General features: G+C 34.8%; 1 protein-coding gene across 1 annotated transcript; it reads left to right on the top strand.

Annotated features, from left to right (window-relative positions):
* The first annotated feature begins 4,504 nt into the window (after positions 1-4,504).
* LOC125136706 (olfactory receptor 4F21-like) lies at positions 4,505-5,446 on the top strand. Its single transcript, XM_047797509.1, has one exon. The coding sequence runs from the start codon at positions 4,505-4,507 to the stop codon at positions 5,444-5,446; it is 942 nt and encodes a 313-aa protein (XP_047653465.1).
* The last annotated feature ends 19,895 nt before the right edge of the window (positions 5,447-25,341 follow it).

The raw sequence follows: 25,341 nt of genomic DNA, 5'->3' as shown, positions 1-25,341 counted from the left end.
TGTGTGCCTGGTATTTTCCTTTCCAACACTCCCTAACAGTCCCTTCCTTTGTAAGAAGCCTTCACCCAAGAGAAAAGGTCAAAGTGTGGTAACCCTGAAGAATCACCAGAAACCATCACTGGACCACCTGATGCTCGCCTTGATGACTTTGAGATGCTCTATGGAGGGAGAAGAATGCAGGGAGCCCTATTCCTTATCAACAGCCCTGTTTTCAAGCTAAATCTATAAGACCCCTTAATAGTCCCTCTCAAAGGAGGACACGGTTTGAGGGACATTAGCCTGCTTTGCCTGGCAAAGCAATAAAGTTGTCTGCTTCACCCAAAACTCTGCCTCTGAGACTTAATTGGTAGGGTTTCAGCAATATTTGTATCTTGGCATCCACAGGGGATTAGTTCCAGGATTCCGCTACAGATCCCCAAACCCAACGATGCTCAAGTCTCTTATACAAACGGGGCAGTATTTGTATATAACCTATGCATGTTCTTTATACACTTTAAATCTTCTGTATTTAAATCTTTTAGATTGCTTATAGCTAATAGGATGTATATGCTATGTAAATAGGTGCCAGTATATGGCAAACTGAAGTTTTGTTCTATAGAAGTCTCTAGAATTTGTTTCCAATATTTTATCTGTGGTTGGTTGAATCCACAGAGTTGAAACCCCAGATATGAAGAGCCAACTATATGTACCACAACTTCTTTATCCATCCATCCATCAATGGATACTTAGGTTGTTTCCATGTCTTCATTACTATAAAAAATGCTACTTATGAATGTGAGGGGTGCAGATAACTTTGAATTAGTGTTTTGTTTCCTTTGGTTATATTCCCCAAAATGAAACTGATGGATTGATTATACATTAATTCTGGTTTTAATTTTTTGAGGAAATTCCATAACATTTTTCATAGAGGGGTGCACAAACTTACGCCCCACAAACAGTGCACATGAATTCCCCTCTCCTCCACATTCTTGCCAACATTTGCTATTTCATGTCTTTTTGATGATAGACATTCTGACAAGTGTGAAGTGATTATCTTTGTGGTTTTGATTTGCATTTCCCTGATGATTAGTAATCTTGATCATTTTTCCTTATGCTTGTTATCCATCCGTATGTCATTTAATACAAAGTATTGAATGAAAATAAATCAAGAAAGCTTATAGGAATGCCTCCCTTACATAAAGCCTCTTGCTTGTTTCTGGAAAAAAAAATATTGATACATAGGACTCATTCCTTCCCACTCCATCAATGAGAATATCAGCAACAATTATGAATGACGTCTCTTTCTCACCTCAGTAATTCTAAGCAAGCTCATAGTTTGACATTTTCTGTTCTAAATGGTATTTATTTCTTACCCACCCAGCACATTATTTCTCCCAATATATAGGAGATATTCTTACATCTTCTTTCTTTTGATACTTCTCATCATCCAGTAACTTCTGTTTTTTTTTTCTCTTGAGAAAATTAGCATGATTTGTAGACCTGGTTCCCAGGAGAAATCAATAAAAGGCTGGTTATTAGAGATATTAGTGTCAGTGGGTCACCAACACCTAGTACTACTAATTACCTGTATTCTCACTGGGAAGAAACTTATATATTTCTGTTCTAAAGGTTATTACACTACAAACTAGACATCAAAATTATTGAGTTTCTACAAATGCTGCTGTACAACTTCAAAGAGAAGAGGTAGGTCATAAAAATTCTTGTAATGTTGAGCATTATCACAGCAATCGCTCTCATATTTTTCTCCCACTTTTTTTCTTTCTGTCTCCAATTATTCCAATGCTTTTGATACTATTCTCATGATTTAAATCATTACATTATATTTTATACCTGAAGACAGAGATATTACTGAAAGGACTGAAAATTATGATGCCCACTCCATTCCCATACATGCTTCAACGGCAATGATTCTCTGTCCTCATATAGGGAATACTGGGGTCTGTCAATTCCCTCCACTTGGTGTATTTGATAAAGCATTTGATGATATTAACCAATGAATGGCTCAAGAATTAAAAGGAGAAGAATGAACACAGCTTCATAGAACTGGTACCTGTTAGTTCTGAAAAAGACCTCTATAACCAGGGAGCTAATGTGGTTAAGATTATAAATTAAAAGAAAAATTAATGAATATGGCACATCAGTGAAGAGGACATTAGCAAAATGAGTTTTGAATAGCTCTACTTTGTGTTTTCAGTCTTAAGGTGGTTATAATTGCAATTGGCCCCTTAGAGGAGAAGGAATTTTCAATCACTAAATTCAGAAGACCGACATTCTATCTGGTTTTTTGCATTACCTACTTGAAAAGGTCCCCATGTTCTAAATGTTAAAGCCAAAATATCCAGGAGGGATAGCAACTCTTATGAGACTCGGCCTCTGGAGAATTTCTGTTTCCTTAATGTTTTTTTGAGAAAGCAAAAGAACTAAATATTTTTCACTGGTTTGAAAACAATCTTTCCTCCTGTTCTACATATGAAATCAGTATTTCAGAGTTCTAAATGCCAGAACCAATTCCTGATAAGCCTTGAACAGAAGATAGGATCTTGTTCAGGGATTAATCAGCACAACACAGCAGTACACAGAATTATGAATAAGTCTGATTTCATCACATAAGTTTAGCTTTTCTCTTTAGACATATTTCTTAGATCAGTCTTTCTGTCTTAGAAAATATTAGGGAATACTATAAAGAGTAAAATTTAGCTGGTAAGCTAAAGGGGTGGCTTCTATCAGTGTTTTCCTACTAGTCTCAGAGTCTGATTTGTCTATTCCAAATAACAGACACGGCAGGATCTACAAAATGTCACATATATTAATTATTCCCTAGACGAGGAATTATGTACACATCTGGTCAAGTTTGACAAAAAACACCCAGGTTTTCTTCATAGTACACCTGGTAATTGTCATTCATTCACAAAGAAATGGTTGTTTAGCCAGGGCTAATAAAACTGAAACTAGTGTTAAAAATAATAATTTACCCCTAACTATCACATATAGATGTACTTCACTCTCTCCATAAATCTCACAGTGATTTTCTTTTTCTTCCCCATCTTTCTCTCCTGCTGTTTTCCTTTCATTTGCTTTCCACATTTTTTATTGCAAATGTATGGCCGAAAAAGAAAAATAAAAAATATAAATGTTCAAACTTTTTAATATTAAAATTACCTAAAATGTCATTATCCAAAGGGATTTTCTTGAGATGTTAATACATATACTTAGACATTTTTGCAGTGTATGCATATCAAGAGTACATCACATAAGACACTCACTTATTACCAACTTTGTCACTTAATAATTTAGTGGACATGTCAACAAGTCTAAATTTGCATCATTTTTAATGACCACATTCATTTTGGTACCAATTTTATCAACTTCCTCTTTTTACATACCTGTTCATATCTTCTCTTAAATGTACTTCTATTTTTCCTCTTTAGATTAGATAATGAATGGATTCAAATATATGTTATGGATAGACATTTTCAAACATTCTATTTATTTATAGAGATAATACATATTCTCTCCTAAAAACCTGTTGGTAGCAAAAAAAAAAAAAATTGTTGGCAGCAATTTTACTCATCTAAAATGCTAAAATAGCATTTCAGTGGAACTAAGCTTCAATTATTTGAAGACAAGCTCTCATGACCTTCATGGCCTGTAACTTTTTCATGCTCTTAGTGTGTTACAATTAATGTTTTGTTTCAGTGAAGACATCATTGATTTCTCACTTTCATGTTCAAACTGCCAGACATTAATGCTAGAACAGAGTTCTCAATGAATAAAATCTCTCTCAATTCTAGCAGAATACTGAGAACCCCTCTTCTGGAGTCTGCTGATCCTCCTTCTTTGGAATTTGGACCTTCCCTTGATTTAAGTGCATCTTAAGTCCCCAAGTGACTGGTTGCAATCATAAGTATTGGAAACAATCAGAGAAGTAAGCCATTTCATCTTATGCTACCATTCCTCTTAGGTTCAACATTCATTCCCTCATCAGTTGGTGCTCTATCTGTGATTAATGCCCAAGAGTTCTCAAGCATGAAATAAAAGAATAATCAAAGAGTACATTCTCCTAGAGTATATGTGGACAAATGTGATTAAGAATTTGAACACTCCAAATATGGCTGATTATTCATGATATGGAAGATGTTACTTTAAATTTATACAAACAAGACTGAAGAAGCCAGAATTATTGCACAAGCTTGGTAAAGGAACTTTCTGATAGGAAAATGTTACTCTTTGTTCCTAATTCCTCCACCTTACCTGCCATATTCCCACATGAATTCTTTCCTTATCTCTCTGGTCTAACTTTGATTATTTCACTTATTTTATTCATTTATATTTTCACTTGCCCTCTCTGTATGTTTTCTAACTTCACATTTTGGCACTTGCAACATATTTTCCACAGAATCATTTATGGGCAAACGATGTAATAAAGTTTGATAAATGTATTTTTCCATTCCTTCTTATTTTCTGCCTTCAGAGAACTTCAGCTTCTTTTCTGCTGGTTGAGTCAATGGACAGAGTAAATTACTCTGTGGTATCTGAATTTGTATTAATTGGACTTTCAAATTCATGGGAGATGAATCTTTTTCTCTTTTGGTTCTTCCTCGTGTTCTACGTGGGAATTATCCTGGGAAACCTCTTCATTGTGTTCATGGTAATTATTGACTCTCACTTACACTCTCCCATGTACTTCCTATTGGCCAATCTCTCTCTTCTTGATCTAGGTCTTTCCTCTACCACAGTGCCCAAAATGATCTCTGATCTTTCAACCAACTGCAGTGTTATTTCTTTTCCAAAATGCATGACACAGATATTTTTTATTCATGTCATGGGTGGAGTTGAGATGGTGCTGCTTATAGCCATGGCATATGACAGGTATACTGCAATCTGTAAGCCTCTCCACTACCTGTCAGTTATGAGCCGCAAAATGTGTGTTTCTTTTGTAGTGGCTGCCTGGATGGTGGGAATAATCCATGCTGTATCTCAGTTTGTTTTTGTTATAAACTTGCCTTTTTGTGGGCCTGATAAAGTAGATAGTTTTTATTGTGATTTTCCTCGGATTATGAAACTTGCTTGTGTAGACACTTACAAGCTAGAGTTTGTAATAATTGCTAACAGTGGGTTTATATCAATGGCTACCTTCTTCTCTTTAATTATATCCTACATTTTCATTTTGGTTACTGTCTGGAAACGTTCTTCAGGAGACTTATCCAAAGCTTTTGTCACACTGTCAGCTCATATCACTGTAGTAATTTTGTTTTTTATGCCATGTATGTTTCTCTATGTATGGCCTTTCCCTACAACATCACTGGATAAGTATTTTTTCATTGTTGACTTTGCCATCACTCCTGTCTTGAATCCTGCCATCTATACATTAAGAAACAAAGACATGAGAGTTGCCATGAGAAGACTGGGCAAACAAATTTTAGGTTACAGGGGGATCTCACAATAAATGGAGGAGATCTAGAGAACAAGATGCTTCAGGCTCACCAAAAACACTAAGAGCCATATGACTGACTTCACAAGAAGTACCATTGTACTTCTCTCTACTATGGTAAGAAGTACCATTGTACTTGTCTCTACTATTTGGAGAGGAGGTCAACAAAAATGCATCTGTAGAAACTAACTGTCAAATCAGAGGTGAATTTATTTTGCCAGTCACACAGAATAAACTGACTTCATCTACCTTCGTGGAGAAGAGAGATGAGAAGAGAAAACTGAGCTGATTTCTAGGTATAAGCTTAATATTCAAATACTATTTTCTAAGTGACATTTTCTGGGACTTGTTAATTATAATTACTCTCAATTATAAATAAATACCTCAAAAATTGATAAACTTGTCTCATAGTAAGCTTCTAGATTCAATAGATAAGATGTGAGTATAGGTAAATCAAATGTCAATAAAGTATATTTTCAAATTTTCTATTTCAATCTTATTTTATTTTTATTATTTTTTTAAATTTTATGGCCACATTCCCAGCATATGAAAGTTCCTAGGTCAGGGATTGAATCCAAGCTGCAGCTGAGATCTAAAATGCAGCTGTGGCAACAGTGGACCCTTCAACCCACTGTGCCAGGTATGGGATTGAACACGCACCTCTGCAGCAACCTGAGCCACTGCAGTTGGATTCTTAACCCACTGTGCCACAGCAGGAGCTCCCTCTATTTTAATTTTAGTTTAAATTAGAATAAGAATAAAGTCAACTATGCATTACTTATGTTAAGCCTTGAACTCAAACTTGCCTGTGCCTTGATTTTTTTTTCAGTTTAGGATGCTGTTTTCAGTTTTGTGTTTAGACTTGAGTGATGGCACATAAAGAATTTATTTAAACACTATCAATACTTTAGATAAATACAGACCAGATATTTTTGCAATTTTTCTGCTTCTCTGTTATTTTGATAATGAAGGAGGAGGAGGGAGTGGAATGGATTAGGAGCTTGGGGTTAATAGATTCAAAGTATTGCATTTGGAATGGATTAGCAATGAGATCCTGCTGTGTAGCATGGAGAACTACATCTAGTCACTTATGATGAAGCCTGATAATGTGAGAAAAAAGAATGTATACATGGTATATGTAACTGGGTCACCATGCTGTACAGTAGAAAAAACTGTATTGGGGAAATAACAATAAAAAATTAAAAATAAAAAAAGAACCTGCTACCCCCACCTCTACAAAAAAAAAAAAAGACATTCTAATATTCAATCATCCTGATTTGTTCTTTTAAAAGGCATAGAAATAGGCATAGATTATTCCTTGGGAACTAATCACCCAAGGCTATGTGTTTAGAGGTCTTGTTTTTCTTGAATACAGTTGTCTCGTTTTTCTTGAATATAGTTGGTCCTCCAAGAGTTTATGTATTTGTGTTTGATAGCCTTGGATAAACGTAAAGTCAAAATTGGTGAGGCATATTCATTTTAACTGAGGATTTCTACATCTGGAACAAAGGCTTTATTAAAGTTACACGTAACTTTTTCATGTATTTGTTTCTACCACTCTATAAATAAAATCTGCTCAACTGAAAAAACTAATGCCTATTTTTTTTTTTGGCCTATGTTTCTCCAGGAATGTTGCAATAATATCTTTGGCTTTCTCTGTATAAATAAGTCAATAACAGTTCTTTTTAATGTTTTATTAGTCATCTGGACAGGAAGCTTCTTTTTTACTTAATTATTGCTGATAACTCCCTTGTTCAAATACTTTACTTGACTTCTGAAACACTACAATCTCCTGGTTTTCCTCCAACCTCTTGGATATTCCTTTCTAATATCTGTTTGTTGAATTCCACTCATCCACTCAATCAACAAACTTAGCATTGCTCAGAATTGCATCTTTGGCCTTTTCTCACTTTATATTTTGTCCCCAGGTGGCATCCATTCCCATGGCCTTAATTACTATGTCTAGCTTTTAGCTAGGGGCTCGCAAAGCTAGGGTACTATTTCTTGAGTTCCTAATCCATATATCTAACTGCCTACTCACTTGGATGCTTCAGAATTAGTTCCCTATCAATAAGTCTAAAAATAAACTATTTGTCTCCTCAAATCTTCTTTTCTTTCAAGGTCTTCAGTCGCAATAAACGACACCAATACTTACCCAGTTGTTCAACCCCAAATATGGAGTAATAAATAATGGACGCCTGCCTCTCTCTGATCCTCAGTATTCAATACATCCACAAGTCCTACTAATTCCACCTTATAAAACCTATTAAATATGTCCCCTTATTTTCTTCTGCAATGCCTCCATTTTGTGAAGTCTTCACATGTCATTTTGGAACAGAATATTAAGTCAACTGCATTGTTTTCATACTTCAAATCTTATTTCCTTTAATTCCCATTATCTTCAGTATAACAGATTTCTTTTTAAAGTATAAACATGTGATTTTTTGCCTAAGACCCTCATATATTTGCAGTGGCATCACTTAAATTCCTTTCAAAGTTGGTCAGGTTATCAGCAGATCACATTCCCCTCTCCAGCTTCAGAGAACAACATGCTCTGTCCCTGAAATTCCAGGGCCAACTTGGTGGTGTTTGTTTGTTTGCTTTACCTGCCCCTAAACTTCAAACTATCATCTCTGAGGCTCTGCACTGGCTAATCATTCTGCCTGAAACACTGTCCATCATGTTTCACTTATTAATATCTATTCATTCTTCAAATCTCAGTTTCAACACCATTTTACCAGGGACAAATTTCCAGAACATGGGTCTTGGAACTTTCCTTTCATTGTGTATTATTATTATAACACATCCTATGACCACTTTTGTAACATTAATTACACTCATAATTTTGTATCCATTGTGTGTCTTCCTCATTACATTGTAAGTTCCATGAGAGGAGATGCTGCATCCATCATTTTACTGCTATAACTTCAGTAACAACAGTTAGAAAATGCTCGATAAACATTTATCATTAAATAAATAAATAAACCCAACAAAGAATTAAAAATTAGCAAAATGATTAATTTGTCACAGTGTTTGAACTCCTGCTTTACATTTGATCGAAGGTCACAGAATTAAAGACATTCCTTCCCCTTTCTGTCTTCTTTTCTCTTATTAATTAATTTCTCTACCTCTATCTCTTCAAGTAGAATTTGACAAAGTCCAACATCCATTCATGATCAAGACCCTCGCCAAAGTGGGTATAGAGGGAAAATTCCTGAACATAATCAAAGCCATTTATGATAAAACCACAGCAAATATAATACTCAATGGGGAAAAACTGAAAGCCTTCTCCCTCAAATCTGGAACAAGACAGGGATGCCCACTCTCACCACTGCTCTTCAACATCGTTTTAGAAGTCCTAGCCACAGCAATTAGGCAAACAGAAGATATAAAAGGCATCCATATAGGAAGAGAAGAGATAAAACTGTCACTGTATGCAGATGACATGACACTATACATAGAAAACCCTAAGGACTCAACCCCAAAACTACTTGAACTGATTCATAAATTCAGCAAAGTAGCAGGATATAAGATTAACATTCAGAAGTCACTCGCATTTCTGTATACCAGCAAAGAAACGTTAGAAAAGGAATACAAAAATACAATACCTTTTAAAATTGCACCTCACAAAATCAAATACCTCGGAATACACCTGACCAAGGAGGTAAAGGACTTATACACTGAGAAGTATAAAACTATAATCAAAGAAATCAAAGAAGATGTAAAGAAATGGAAAGACATTCTATGTTCATGGATTGGAAAAATGAATATTGTAAAAATGGCCATACTACCCAAAGCAATCTACAGACTCAATGCAATCCCTATCAAATGACCCAGGACATTTTTCACAGAACTAGAACAAACAATCCAAACATTTATATGGAACCACAAAACACCCAGAATCGCCAAAGCAATCCCGAGAAACAAAAACCAAGCAGGAGGCATAACTCTCCCAGACTTCAAGAAATACTACAAAGCCACAGTCAGCAAGACAGTGTGGTACTGGTATCAAAACAGACAGACAGACCAATGGAACAGAAGAGAGAATCCGGAAATAAACCCTGACACCTATGGTCAATTAATCTTGGACAAGGGAGGCAAGAACATAAAATGGGAAAAAGAAAGTCTATTCAGCAAGCATTGCTGGGAAACCTGGACAGCTGCATGCAAAGCAATGAAACTAGAACACACCCTCACACCATGCACCAAAATAAACTCAAAATGGCTGAAAGACTTAAATATAAGACAGGACACCATCCAACTCCTAGAAGAGAACATAGGCAAAACACTCTCTGACATCAACATCATGAATATTTCCTCAGGTCAGTCTCCCAAAGCATTAGAAATTAGAGCAAAAATAAACCCATGGGACCTCATCAAACTGAAAAGCTTTTGCACAGCAAAGGAAACCCAAAAGAAAACAAAAAGACAACTTCCAGAATGGGAGAAAATAGTTTCAAATGATGCAACCGACAAGGGCTTAATCTCTAGAATATATAAACAACTTATACAACCCAACAGCAAAAAAACCAATCAATCAATGGAAAAATGGGCAAAAGACCTGAATAGACATTTCTCCAAGGAAGATATACAGATGGCCAGCAAACACATGAAAAAATGCTCAACATCGCTGGTTATAAGAGAAATGCCAATCAAAACTACCATGAGATACCACCTCACACCAGTCAGAATGGCCATCATTCATAAGTCCACAAATAACAAGTGCTGGAGGGGGTGTGGAGAAAAGGGAACCCTCCTGCACTGTTGGTGGGAATGTCAACTGGTACAGCCACTATGGAGAACAGTTTCGGAGATACCTTAGAAACCTATACATAGAAGTTCCATATGACCCCGCAATCCCACTCTTGGGCATCTATCCGGACAAAACTCTACTTAAAAGAGACACATGCACCCGCATGTTCATTGCAGCACTATTCACAATAGCCAGGACATGGAAACAACCCAAATGTCCATCGACAGATGATTGGATTCGGAAGACTTAGTATATATACACAATGGAATACTACTCAGCCATAAGAAAGAATGACATAATGCCATTTGCAGCAACATGGATGGAACTAGAGACTCTCATACTGAGTGAAATGAGCCAGAAAGACAAAGACAAATACCATATGATATCACTTATAACTGGAATCTAATATAGGGCACAAAAGAACCTTTCCACAGAAAAGAAAATCATGGACTTGGAAAATAGACTTGTGGCTGCCAGACGGGAGAGGGAGGGAGTGGGAGGGATCAGGAGCTTGGGGTTATCAGATACAAGTTAAAATAGATTTACAAGGAGATCCTGCTGAGTAGCATTGAGAACTATGTCTAGATACTCATGTTGCAACAGAACAAAGGGTGGGGGAAAAAAATGTATACATGTAAGGATAACTCGATCCCCTTGCTGTACAGTGGGGGAAAAAAAAGTGATTCTCCAAAAAAGATATTTAAGTGATGAATAAACAAATTAAAACATGCCCAACATCATTAGCCATTAGGGAAATGCAATCAAAACCCAAATGAGAGAGCAATTCACATACACACTAGGAAATGCTATAATCAAAAATACATATTGCAACAAGTATTGGCAAGGGTGAGGAGACAATGTAACCCTTATACATTGGAGAGAATGTAAAGTGGTATACCTCCATTAGAAAACAATCTGTCAGTTTTCTCAAAATGTTAAACACAGAGTTACCATAGGCCCAAGAATCCCATTCTTAGGTATACGGTCAAGAGAAAAGGAAACATGTCCACACAAAAATTTACACAGAATAGAACTTCTTAGGACAGTGTGGTACAAAGATAGACAATTCGAAAATTGAAATTTTAATTTATTGAAATTGAATGGAGACCCCAGAAACTAACTCATGTGAAACTATGACAATGTTCAATACATTGTGTAGAGATAAAATCAAATGATAATAAAAAAGATAGAAAACAGTTTTCCATATTAAAAAAATTAATTGGATTTGACCACACACCATATCCTAAAATTAAAGACAAATTAAAATGTAAATGCCATAAACAAGTCTTCACAACTTTAAGATTCTAGCCAATCTTTATGTAATAGCAGCCACATGAATTCAAATGCCTATGAATACCATCCACAAAAGCTATGAAATTAAAAATAATTACAAAGTCACATGTACCAGCCTTATCATTACCAAGAGACATAGAATACCACAAATTTCAAATCACCTGTGAGTAGAGAAACAACAAATTCTGAGATACTATTGATGCATCTATCATCACTACGAGTTATGGGTATAGAGAGGAAAAAGGGAAACTTAAAAGACTGCAAGTAAAAGTACAAAAGTTGTGGACAACATATCATCTCTCTAAAGAGAATGTCCATTAGGAAGTGCTAAAAGATGGATGATTAGAATGGCTAAGAAACAGCAAAATTTAAGGAATTATGTGAATTCATTTTGAAATCTTTTAAAAACTCCAAGTTTTATGCTAATCAATTCTTAAACATGAGGAATTTTCTGGTTAAGTTACATAAATTTTTTTTTCTGTAAACATATTTTGTCATTCTTGCATACTATCCTCCTGAACAAAAGGTCTTGATGAAAATAGGAGAAGACTGATATTTTTAATGCATACAGTTTCAGTCAGTAAATGAGACACACCAACAGCAACAGAAAAAAAAAATAACAGCACCTGGGAAGTCCTGGTGGAGAGGAGAGAACATCAATGATTTTTGTCTTTCATAAATGCTCCAGAAAAGTTTTCTTCTCCTTCTAAAAACAAAGAAACACACAAACAAAAAAGAACAATAACAACAACAATAAAACCTGCTGTTTATCTTAGCTTCTGTGTTACTGTGATTGCTTTGGATTCACACCGTATGACTGCCAAACCTACAATCAAAACTGACAAAGTTTTCTTGTTTGTAGTTGAATAATGTTCCATTGTGTGCACATACCACATTTTCTAATCCATTCTTCCACTGATGGACATTTAGATTGTTTCCAAAAGAACAAACCAAAAAAGCACATCAAATAGTAAATAAAAATTCTTGTTTTTTTAAAAAAGAAAACTAAAAATTAGACAATCCATTAAAAATTTAATAAAGGAAAAGAAGAGATAGAGCACAAAATTAAATAGTAAGAGAAAATGTTTGCTAATCAACAAAGTTATTAAAGATGCTGTACACATTTATATAAATCATTCGAAAGCTATATGAAATGGATTATATTCCAGGAAAATACATTTTACTACTACTGACTGCAACAAAAATATAACACTTAAAACAATAATTTCCATAAAAATAATACAGAAATACAGGGAAATAACACACACACACAAAGTTTAAATGGTTTCACAGAGAATTCTACCAAACATTTATACATATGATAGTCCACTGAAAGAAACTTATTCCAAAGAATTGAAAAATGAAAATTACTCTCAATTTTTTTCATGAAACTGTATAAAACTGTACCCAAATTAAATTAAAATAATATAAAAATAAATATTACAGATAGATGAATATCAAGGTCAAAATCCTAAACATAAATATTAGTGAATTAGACTTTCTTTCTCATACCATATATAAGAATAAACTGCTAATTTATCTAAGCATAAATGTGAAACATAAAAATATATAAGCACAAGTACAAAATATGAGTGAATTCCTAAAAAGCATCAGTATAAGGGAAACATTTATAACACTAAACACAGATGAGATATTTTTAATGATAAAGTAATAACAAACTAACACAAAATAATTTAAAAGTATAAATTCAAAACAGAAAAGACAAATTGGCAGCAAGTATATATAACATTTATCATAGATAATAAAATGATATTACTAAGTATACAAAGAACTCTTAAAATTGAAAGAGATCAGACATCTAATAGATTAAAAATAAATAGCAATGACAGAGCAAATGGCAAAATATGTAGCCATTATTTTACAGAAACACTGAAAAGTCAAGCAAAAACTATCAGAATCAACTTTTTCAGAAGGCTAGAAAATAGTCAGAAGCTTATAGCAAATAAGTAGGCACTGAATGAGGAAAAAACAACCTAAAAATGATGGAATAACTTGGTGGCATTTTTCTTTGTCTTTTCATCACACCCCTTTCTAGCTCAGCATCAGTCTTGAAAATGATAGAGCATTTTTCCCATCTGATATCCCAGTTGTCAGCTCCAGAGGTAGCAGGGACAGCCCTTATTCTCAAAGAATTGTGTTTCTTTGTTCTAATCTGTCTGAGATCCACCTGAGGAAATTATGTAAGACTTTCGATTTTGTTTCATCTCTCAAAAAACACTCTAGGTGGAAAAGGGGCAAGCATTCATCAAAAATATTGCAAGGCAAATGAAAAACCCACAGCCATCTGGGACAAAGGTTACAAATGAGGCCAACTATACATCACTGAAAGCCTGGAAGGAAAAACTGGGAGACATTTTTTTTTTTTTAATGAAGGTATTCAAACCCCCACACTTTTTGAGAATTTAGAAAGCATATACATGTTAGGGCAAAACACAAACCAAGAAAATGCCTGGCTAAACTTTCAGCTCTGGCTACTTTCTCACACAAATAGAAAATGAAGGCTAAGGCAGAGTTTCATGTAATCTAAATGTTGAAGAAGTGCCCTGGCACATGATCAACCAGCAAAGACTGGAAGGGTTTGTTTGTTTTCCTTTTTCTTCCTTTTATTATTTTCTTTTGTCTTTCTTAATTTTATTTTATTTTTTCCATGGCTCTTGGTATCCAAAACATCCTTAGCTAAACATATGCTTAAAGTACAGAGACTGCAGAGAACAAACATAACAAAGTAAAAAGAAGGTACAAAAATAGTCTAGAAGTCACCAAACAACAACAAAAAATAAACAAATAAACACTGAAACCATTTCTGCTAAGATCAAGAACAAGCCATAGCAGCACCATTCACAACACCCAAGATATGAAAACCTAAATGTCCATCAACAGATGAATGGATAAAGAATATGTCATATATAAAATGATATAATAGAACATTACTCAGCCATAAAAATGAAATTATGCCATTTACAGTGACCTGGATGGACCTAGAGATTATCATATTAAATGAAGTCAGAGAAAGACAAATATCATGTGCTATCACTTATATTTGTAATCTAAAATGTGACACCAAAGAACATACCTACAAAACAAAAACAGACTCATGGATAAAGAGAACAGACTTGTGACTGTCAAAGAGAAGGGGTATGGGGAAGGGATTAAGTGGGAGGTTGGGGTTAGCAGATGTAAGCAATTGTAAATGGAGGGGATAAACATCAGGGTCTTACTGAAATAGATAGAGATCTATAATCAATGTCCTATGATATACCATAATGGAAAGAATATTTTTACAAGTATTTCTATATAATTTAATCACTCTGATGTATAGCAGAAGTTAACACACTGTAAATCAACTATATTCCAATTTAAAAAATCACAGTACTGGCACAAAACCAGACACATAAATCAATGGAACAAAGTGGTGAGCTCAGATATAAACTCATGTGCCTACATTTAGTTGATCTATGACAAATAAGGCAAGAATATACAATGGGGAAAATACAGTCTATTCAATACATATTGCACAGAAAACGGGACAGCTACATGTAAAAAAATGAGATTTGACCATTTATTTGCATTATACACAGAAATAAACTCAAAGTGGGTTAAAGACCTAATGTAAAACCTGAAACCATAAAACTCCTAGATGAGAACATAGGCCAAACACTCTGACATAAATCAGCAATTTTTTTCATCTATTTCCTAAGTCAAAAGAAATAAAAGCAAAAATAAATGGGACCTAATTAAACATAAAGGACACAGAAACCAAATTGGCAGTTTCTAGGATCTAGGAAGAAAAAGGGAATGGAGAATAACTGCTTAATGGCATGTGTTTTTTACAGGGCATAATGAAAATGTTTTGTAACTTAAGAGACAATGGCTGTAAAACATTGTAAACATACTAAATGCCACTGAATTGGTCACATTTTAAAATGATGGATTTTACACTATGTAAAATGTCAGTGGAAAAATGAAAAGATATAAACCCTGAAAATACATCCCCTAAACATATAAAACAATTTTTTAACTTCAACCAAACTAAGATACTGGAAAACTAAAACCACAGTAAGATGCCATTTCTGACACGTCAGGTTGGAAAACCACCAAGGCTCTTATCACGAAATGCTAAGGTTCATATGGAAATGCAAAATAGTTTCACCCCTATGGAGGAGAATTTGGTAATGTCTAACAAAACCATGTCATGTTTTAGTCCTTAACTCAACATGCCTACTATTAGGATTTACCCTGGAGATTTACCACCAAAGCTATATAAATACATATGCAGTATTATCATGATTGTAAGACAGTGTAAATACATAAATCTGCAAGTATTGGAGATAACAGGTTTGTGTGCTCTGAAACATATACACAAAGGAATACTACAAAACTAAAAAAAAAATTGAGAAGAGTTCCATGAACCAAAAAGGAAGAATTTCCTAAGCGAAAAATACAAACTGCTAAGGACTACATATAGTACTCAAATTTTGAGTAAGAAATAACAAAAATAAGAAAATTTATTAGGAATCCCTATCAAATTGCCAAGGACATTCTTCACAGAGCTAGAACAAAATATTTTAAAATTTGTATGGAAACACAAAAGACCCCAAATAATCAAAGAAATATTGAAAAAGAAAAATGGAAATGGAGGAATCAGACTCTCTGACTTCAGGTCATACTACAAAGCTACAGTTATCAAAACAATATGGTGCTGGCACAAAAACAGAAATATAGATCAATGGTAACAGGATAGAAAGCCCAGAAATAAACCCAAGCACCTGTGGTCAACTAACCTATGACAAAAGAGGCAAGATCATACAGTGGAAAAAAGTTGTGCTGGGAAAACTGGACAGCTATATGTGAAAGAATGAAGTTAGAACACTCTCTAACATCATACACAAAAATAAACTCAAAATGGATTAAAGCATAAATACAAGATCAGATACTATGAAACTCCTAGAGGAAAACACAGGCAGAACACTTCTTGACATAAATCACAGCAACATCTTCTTTGATCCACCTCTTAGAATGAGGTCAATAAAAGCAAAAATAAAATGACAGGACCTAATTAAACTTAAATCTTTTGCACTGCAAAGTAAACCATTAAAAAACAAAAAAACAACCCACATAATGGGAGAAAATCTTTCTGAATGATGCAACAGACAAGGGACTAATCTCTAAAGTAAACAAACAACTCACATAACAACAAAAAAAACCAAGCAACTCAATTGAAAAATGGGCAGAAGACCTTAACAGACATTTCTCCAAAGAAGAAATATGGATAGCCAGCAGTCACATGCAAAAAAAATGCTCAACATCACTAATTATTAGAGAAATGCAAATCAAAACTACAATGAGGTACCATCTCACACCAGTCAGAATGGCCATCATTAACAATTCAACAAATAACAAATGCTGGAGAGGGTGTAGAGAAAAGTGAACACTGTTTCACTATTGATGGGAATGTAAATTGATATAATCACTGTGGAAAGCACTATGGAGGTACCTCAGAAAACTAAATATAGAACTACTATATGATTCAGCAATCCCATTCCTGGGCATATATCTAGACAAAAATGTTCATTTAAAAGGATACATGCATCCCCATGTGCATTGAAGCACTATTCACAATAGCCAAAACATAGAAACACCTAAATGTCCATCGACAGATGAATGGATTAAGAAGATGTGGTACACACATAAAGTGGAATACTACTCAGCCATAAAAAACAACAAAATAATGCTATTTGCAGCAACATGAATGCAACTAGAGATTCTCATACTACGTGAAGTAAGTCAAAAAGAGAAAAACAAATACCATATGACATCACTTATATGTGGAATCTAAATATGTCATAAATCCTCTTATCTAAAACACAGAACAGATCACGGTTATGGAGAACAGACTTGTGGTTGCCAAAGGGAGTGGGGAGGGAGTGGGATGGACAAGGATTTTGGAGTCAGTAGATGCAAATTGTTACATTTGGAATGGATAAGCAATGGGGACCTACTGTACAGCTAAGGGAACTATGCCCAATCTCTTGAGCTGGAACATGATGGACGATGGTATGAAAAAAAGAGTGTACATATTTTTTAAAATATATTAATTTGTTTAAAAAAAACAAATGTAGCAAACATGTTCCAGAAGTGAATAACAGATGTTATCTATGAAAGTCGGGAGAGAATGTGGTAGAAGGGATATAGGAGAACAGGACACTTCTCCAAGAAAACATAACTTTGCATTTCATTCCTGTTAATCTTTTACATATTCAAAAATTAAAATTAACCTGACAAAGCTAAGTTGTTATAAGACTATAAAACTGAATGCAAAGAGGAAAAAATGAACCCAAATATGTTTCAAACAACTGGCTTAGCCAAAGTGAAGGAGCAAAATATGAACTAGTCTTATTAAAGTTTTTTTAGACTGTTCCTTCTTTTATCCTAATTAACTTCTGAAGATAATAATTTTACTAAATACTATTCACTGAAAAAATAACTACAAGGAAATTTCTCTAACAGTTACTTTTTATTGTAGTATGAATATAGTAATTCTGAAACAATTTGTGTGCATTGTAGGAATAAGCAAATGAGTAAATTTATTTATTTTGTTCTCAGTGAGAGAATGAAAGGAGAGAGATACAGAATAGGAGAAGGTAAAAAGAAGCCTACTGGGTTAGAAAGAATTAGTATCATCAATGTAATTCTCTCTCTCCTCCTCTCAATATTTTAATGTATATAGTGTGTCTACACACACACACACACACACACACACACACATAAACACATACACAAACACACTGGGGCATTACAGTTGCTTATAACAGAGGGGTAAACCATAATTATGCCTCCTCATGCAAGAATATAATATTACCTATAATTTTACCAAAAAAAAGTATTTTGGGGGAAACCTCTGGATCCAGCTACTTTTGGATAAAATTAAAAGATCTGGGAGATGTTGAACTGCACTGCAAGTATGCAATCACCAAAATTCAGAGTGTGGGAAATAGTGTCAAAAGATCCAATTTTTTGAACCAGTAAATTATAAGGAAGAGAAAAATGCTGGAGGGAAAACTGAATTAGAAGATAATTGAAAGCTATGTTGACTGAAAAAAAAAATGGGCAAAACAAACTATAGAATGTGTGATGCACATTTAAAATATAAACTGTTAAAAAAATAAGGAAGTCTAACAGAATCATGGTTACTTTTGAGGGGAAAGGTGGTCGTGATTTGGACAAATCATAGAGAAGATCTCTGGGATGGGATAGCTGAGTTCTACATCTTGATTTGGATAACAATTACTTAATAAAAATTAATTAAACAATAAATTTATTTTTGTGAAATTTTCTGGATTGTGTTTTATTTTGCAATTTAAAAATAAAAAAATCTGGAGTTCCCGTCGTGGCACAGTGGTTAACGAATCCGACTAGGAACCATGAGGTTGCGGGTTCGGTCCCTGCCCTTGCTCAGTGGGTTAACGATCGGGCATTGCCGTGAGCTGTGGTATAGGTTGCAGACGCAGTTCGGATCCCACCTTGCTGTGGCTCTGTAGTAGTCCGGTGACTACATCTCTGATTCGACCCCTAGCCTTGGAACCTCCGTATGCCGCAGGAGCGGCCCAAGAAATGGCAAAAAGACAAAAAATAAATAAATAAAATAAAATAAAAAATAAAAAAATCAAAGTATGGTAAATGCATGGCAGCACAAAACCTCCAACCTTTGTCTGGAGTCCTACATTCAACTTCCCTTGATAGGGGCTACACCAATCAGTACATGCATGTTTTTACACTGAATCACAACAGGCAAAGGAAATTGTGTTCCTCTGTTGCAAGGCATAAAGCAACTGCATCTTCAGGGAGTCAGAACAACTCAGAAAGTTTCCACCTGTTGCATAATTCTCCCCTGTGCAGAGTTACACAAAATGCTGCCACTGTAAAGGAGTTAATTAACAGTATTAATTGTGTTTGGGTAGTGACCAAGTGCAACTTCAGAGACTTGGCATCGCCATACAAAAATCAGTATGTTGTGGGAATTGTCTCCTAGAATTATTTTGGTTTTCCCAGGGTAACTAAGGGGAAAGTGGTTAATGGGTCACTTGGGGTTGGTATCTCTTTCTGTAAATTACCATTTCCTTCACCTAAGATTTTTTTTTTTTTGATCATGAAACAAAAAGATATCCCTTGAATAAGAAGGAAAGCAAATAATAATTGAATAAAAATTACCCAGAAGGAAAACTGAATCAATAAAGCACTGCAATCTCCCTAAGCCTCTGAAATACTTTCTTCTGCAGTAGACAAAGGAGGTTCTGACAATAAACCTCATTTATGTCTGCTAACTTTGCATCTAAGTTTGTAGTCAACCAAATACACTGCTACAGTGACTCTGAGGTAACATTCTGAATACAGAATCATTACATAACATAATAACATCATTAAATTAACCTGATCAAAATTATACTTTTTTCATCCTGATCCATTCAGGATCCATTCCCATGCATATGATATGTATTTCTACTGATATAAATATGTAAAATATTGTAATTTTTGGTGTATATTGCATCTTTCTAAGAATCTCACTTTGCCCTGTTTTTCACTGGTGCTTTCTGGAGGATAAGCCTAGTTTTAGGACTAGAAGCAAAATAAGTTGTGTCAGATATTGAGGATTATTGGCAGCCCCCTGTATGGTAACCAACTCAGGAGAGGTAATTACAACTTCTTCAGGTAAGCAGAGACATATTCCTTCAGGTTAAGGAAATAAAATCACTTCTAATAGTAAATAAAGATGTGGAGAAATTAGGAACAGTTTTCTTAGTTTTATTGGAATCTACCAATATTCCCCATCTTAATTTTCAAGGTTTTACCCCTTCCCTGTCAATCCTACAAATTTGAGACAGCATGAGGTTGTGAATTTAATTTGCCTTATACTTCAGCAACCCACATATTAAAATATATTCCTTAAATGATGATATGACCCTATAATTACAAAACATAAGTTTATTTTAGAACAAGTCCTTCACTTGGTCTTGAGATGGGAATTTAAAGCCTTAAAAATCGTAATTTTCTTTTCCCAATATATCCAGGTCACTTATTAACTCATTATACTCCTTACTTTTACTAAAATATTCTGTGACTGCAATTACTTGATCATCCAAAGCTTTGTGCTCTATGTACACTTGATTACAGGTGTCTACAGGTGATAACTGATATAATTGTTTTGCCAAAGTATGCTAAGGACCATCAGTATCTCCTCTATTGCTTACAGCAGGATCATTAATACTTTTAAATCTAATCTGATCAGACAAAATTCCAGATAATAGCAAACAAACTTAGAGAACACATTCCTTTTAAAGATATAATTGACATATATTAGTTGCAACTATACAACATGATGATTACATATTTGTATGTGTTGAAAAAAGTCACCACGGTACCTGGTTAACATTCATCATGCATATAGTTACAATTATTTTTCTTTTGATGAGAATTTTTGAGACTTACTGTCTTAACAGTATTATTAACTATAGTTATCATGCTGTTTAATATACCCCAGGGATTATTTATTCTACAACTAGAAGTTTGTACTTTTGATGACTTTGCCGCATTTGGCCAGCCTCCTGCTTTGGGGAAACACCAATTTGTTTTCTGTATCTATGAGTTTGTTCTGGGTTTAGGGTTTTTTGTGGTTGTTTTGGATTTTGATTGGAGGGTTTGTTTTTAGATTCTACAAATAAATGAGATTATACAATATTTATATTTGTCTATCTGATGTAGTTCACTTAGCAAAATTGATATCTCGAATAGCAAGACTTACTTTCTTTGATTAAATAATATTCATGTGTGTTTGTGGGTGATATTTTCTTAGCATTTATCCATCACAGATAGTCAGGTTTCCATGTCTCAGCTATTGTAAATAATGCTACAAGAATACAGAGGTGCATATATCTTTTTGAACTGTTTTGAAGTTTTTATTTTTTAATATAGACCCAGGAATAGAATTGCCAGATCACAAGAGAGTTCTATTTTTAATTTTTTGAGAATCCTCCATAATGCTTTCCAAAGTGGCTTCATCAGTTTACATTCTCACCAACAAAGCACAAATGTTCCCTTTTTCTCTACGTTCTCTAAACACTCATTATCTCTTGCCCTTTTTTCATTTTTTAAATATTTTTTAATAGTTATTTCCCCAAAACAACTTTTTTCTACTGTACAGCATGGTGACCCAGTTACACATACATGTACACATTCTATTTTCTCACATTATCATGCTCCATCATAAGTGACTAGACATAGTTCTCAGTGCTACACTGCAGGATCCCATTGCTAATCCATTCCAAAGGCAATAGTTTGTATCTATTAACCCCAAGCTCCCAAACCACCCCTCTCCCTCGCCCTCCCCCTTGGCAACCACAAGTCTATTCTCCAAGTCCATGATTTTCCTTTCTGTGGAAAGTTTACTTTGTGCTGTATATTAGATTCCAGATATAAGTGATATCATACGCTATTTGTCTTTCTCTTTCTGACTTACTTCACTCAGGATGAGAGTCTCTAGTTCCATTCATGTTGCTGCAAATGGCATTATTTCATTCTCATTTATGGACGAGTAGTATTCCATTGTGTATAGGTGCCACATCATTCTAATCCAATCATCTGTCAATGGACATTAGGGTTGTTTCCGTGTCTTGATTATTGTGAATATTGCTGCAATGAACATGCGGGTACATGGGTCTTTTTCAAGAAAAGTTTTGTCCAGATGTATGCCCAAGAGAGGAATTATTGTGTCATATCTAGTCCTATGCATAGATATCTAGGGTACCTCCATACCGATCTCCATAGTGGTTGTACCAGCTTACATTCCCACCAACAGTGCAAGAGGGTTCCCTTTTCTCCACAACCCCTCCAGCATTTGTTATTTGAGGACTTACTAATCATGGTCATTCTGATTGATGTGAGGTGCTATATCATGGTAGTTTTTGATTTGCATTTCTCTAATAATCAGGGATGTTGTGCATTTTTTCATGTGCTTGTTGGCCATCTGTAGATCTTCCTTGGAGAAATGTCTATTCAGGTCCTTTGCCCATTTTTCCATTGGGTTGTTGGCTTTTTTGCTGTTGAGCTGTATAAGTTGCTTGCACATTTTAGAGATTAGGCCCTTGTCGGTTGCGTCATTTGAAACTATTTTCTGCCATTCTGGAAGTTGTCTTTTTGTTTTCTTTTGGGTTTTGTGGGCCATGCCAAAGCTTGTCAGTTTGATTATGTCCCATTGGTTTATTTTTGCTTTTATTTCTGTGGCTTTGGAAGACTGACCTGGGAAAACCTTTGTAAGGTTGATGTCAGAAAATGTTTTTACCTATGTTCTCTTCCAGGAGTTTGATGGTGTCTTGTCTTATACTTAAGTCTTTCAGCCATTTTGAGTCTATTTTGGTGCATGGTGTGAGGGTGTGTTCTAGTTTCATTGATTTGCATGCAGCTGTCCAGGTTTCCCAGCACCATTTGCTGAAAAGACTATTTTTCCCGTTTTATGTTCTTGCCTCCCTTGTCAAAGATTAATTGACCATAGGTGTCAGGGTTTATTTCTGGATTCTCTATTCTGTTCCATTGGTCTGTATGTCTGTTTTGGTACAAGTAGCACACTGTCTTGATGACTGTGGCTTTGTAATATTGCCTGAAGTCCAGGAGAGTGATGCCTCCTGCTTGGTTTTGGTTCCTCAGAATTGCTTTGGCAATTCTGGGTCTTTTGTGGTTCCATATAAATTTCTGGATGGTTTGTTCTAGTTCTGTGAAAAGTCATGGGTAATTTGATAGGGATTGCATTGAATCTGTAGATAGCTTTGGGTAGTATGGCCATTTTTACAATATTAATTTTTCCAACACAGGAGCATGGAATATCTTTCCATTTCTTTACTTCTTCTTTAATTTCCTTGATTAATGTTGTATTGTTCTCAGCATATAAGGCCTTTACATCCTTGGGCATGTGTATTCCCAGGCGTTTGATTTTTTGGGGTGCAATTTTAAAAGATATTGTATTTCTGTATTCCTTTTCTAATATTTCATGGTTAGTGTACAGAAATGCAAGTGATATCTGAATGTTAATCTTATATCCTGCTACTTTGCTGAATTTGTTGATCAGTTCAAGTAGTTTTGGGGTTGAGTCCTTAGGGTTTCCTATGCATAGTATCATGTCATCTGCATACAGTGACAGTTTTACCTCTTCTCTTGCTATCTGGATGCCTTTTATTTCTTTTGTTTGTCTGATTGCTGTGGCTAGGACTTCCACTACTATGTTGAATAACAGTGGTGAGAGTGGGAATCCTTGTCTCATTCCAGATTCTAGGGGGAAGGCTTTCTACTTTTCTCCATTGAGTATTATATTTTCTGTGGGTTTGTCATAAATGGCTTTTATTATGTTAAGGTATGTTCCATCTTTACTCATTTTGGTAAGAGTTTTGATCATGAAGTGATGTTAGATTTTGTCGAATGCTTTTTCTGCATCTATTGAGATGGTCATGTGGTGTTTGACTTTTCTTTTGTTAATGTGGTGTATGACGTTGATTGATTTGCTTATGTTGAACCATCCTTGTGCACCTGGGATGAATCCCACCTGGTCATGGTGTATGATCTTTTTGATATGTTGTTGGATTTGGATGGCTAAAATGTTGTTGAGAATTTTTACATTAATATTCATCAAAGATATTGGCCAGTAGTTTTCTTTTTGGTGGTATCTTTGTCTGGTTTTGGAATTAGGGCAATGGTGCCATCATGGAATGTTTTTGGGAGTGTTCCTTCTTCTTCGACCTTTTGAAAAAGTTTAAGGGGGATGGGTATAAGTTCCTCTTTATATGTTTGTTAGAATTCGCCTGTGAAGCCATCTGGTCCTGGATTCTTATTTGTAGGGAGTGTTTTTATGACATAGTCAATTTAATTTCTAGTGATTAGTCTGTTCAGTTGATCTCTTTCTTCTTGATTCAGTTTTGGCCAGCTGTAAGAATCTAGAAAGTTGTCCATTTCTTCTAGGTTGTCAAATTTGGTGGCATGCAATTGTTCATAGTATTTCTCATGGTTTTTTGTATTTCTGTAGTTTCAGTTGTGACTTTTCCCTTTTTATTTTTTATTTTGTTTATTTGGGTTTTTTCTCTCCTCTTCTTGGTGAGTCTAGCCAGAGGTTTGTCAATTTTATTTACTTTTTCAAAGAACCAATTCTTGGTTTTATTGATTTCTTCTATTTTTTAATCTCTATGTAAATGATTTCTTCTTTGACCTTTATGATTTCCTTCCTTCTGCTGACTTTAGGTTTTGTTTGTTCTTTTTTTCTAATTAATTTAAGTGATGATTTATGTTGTCAATTTTAGATTTTTCTTCATTGTTGAGGAAGGGCTATATTTCTATGAATTTCCCTCTAAGCACTGCTTTTGCAGCATCCCATAGAGTTTGAGTGGTTGTGTCTTCATTATCATTTGTCATGAGGTATTTTTTAATTTCCTCCTTGATTTCCTCATTGACCCATTGGTTTTTTAGTAGCATGTTGTTTAGTCTCCATGTAGTTATTTTTTTCTCATTTCTTTTTCTGTGGTTGATTTCTAGTTTCATGGCATGGGGGTCAGAGAAGATACATGAAATAATTTCTATGTTCTTAAATTTTTGAGGTTAGCTTTGTGTCCTCTTCTTGAATGGATCCTTTCACCATTAAATACTGTCCTTCTTCGTCCTTCTTAATGGCCTTCATTTTGAAGTCTATTTTGTCTGATATGAGTATTGCAATTTCCGCTTTCCTGTCTTGTCCATTGGCATAAAATGTCTTTTCCCATTCCCTTGCTTTCAATCAATATATGTTCTATGCTCTAAGGTGAGTTTCTTGTAGGCA

Source organism: Phacochoerus africanus, chromosome 9 (genome assembly GCF_016906955.1).
Source record: "Phacochoerus africanus isolate WHEZ1 chromosome 9, ROS_Pafr_v1, whole genome shotgun sequence".
Lineage (NCBI taxonomy): Eukaryota > Metazoa > Chordata > Mammalia > Artiodactyla > Suidae > Phacochoerus > Phacochoerus africanus.
This window is presented reverse-complemented; position numbering and strand designations above follow the sequence as displayed.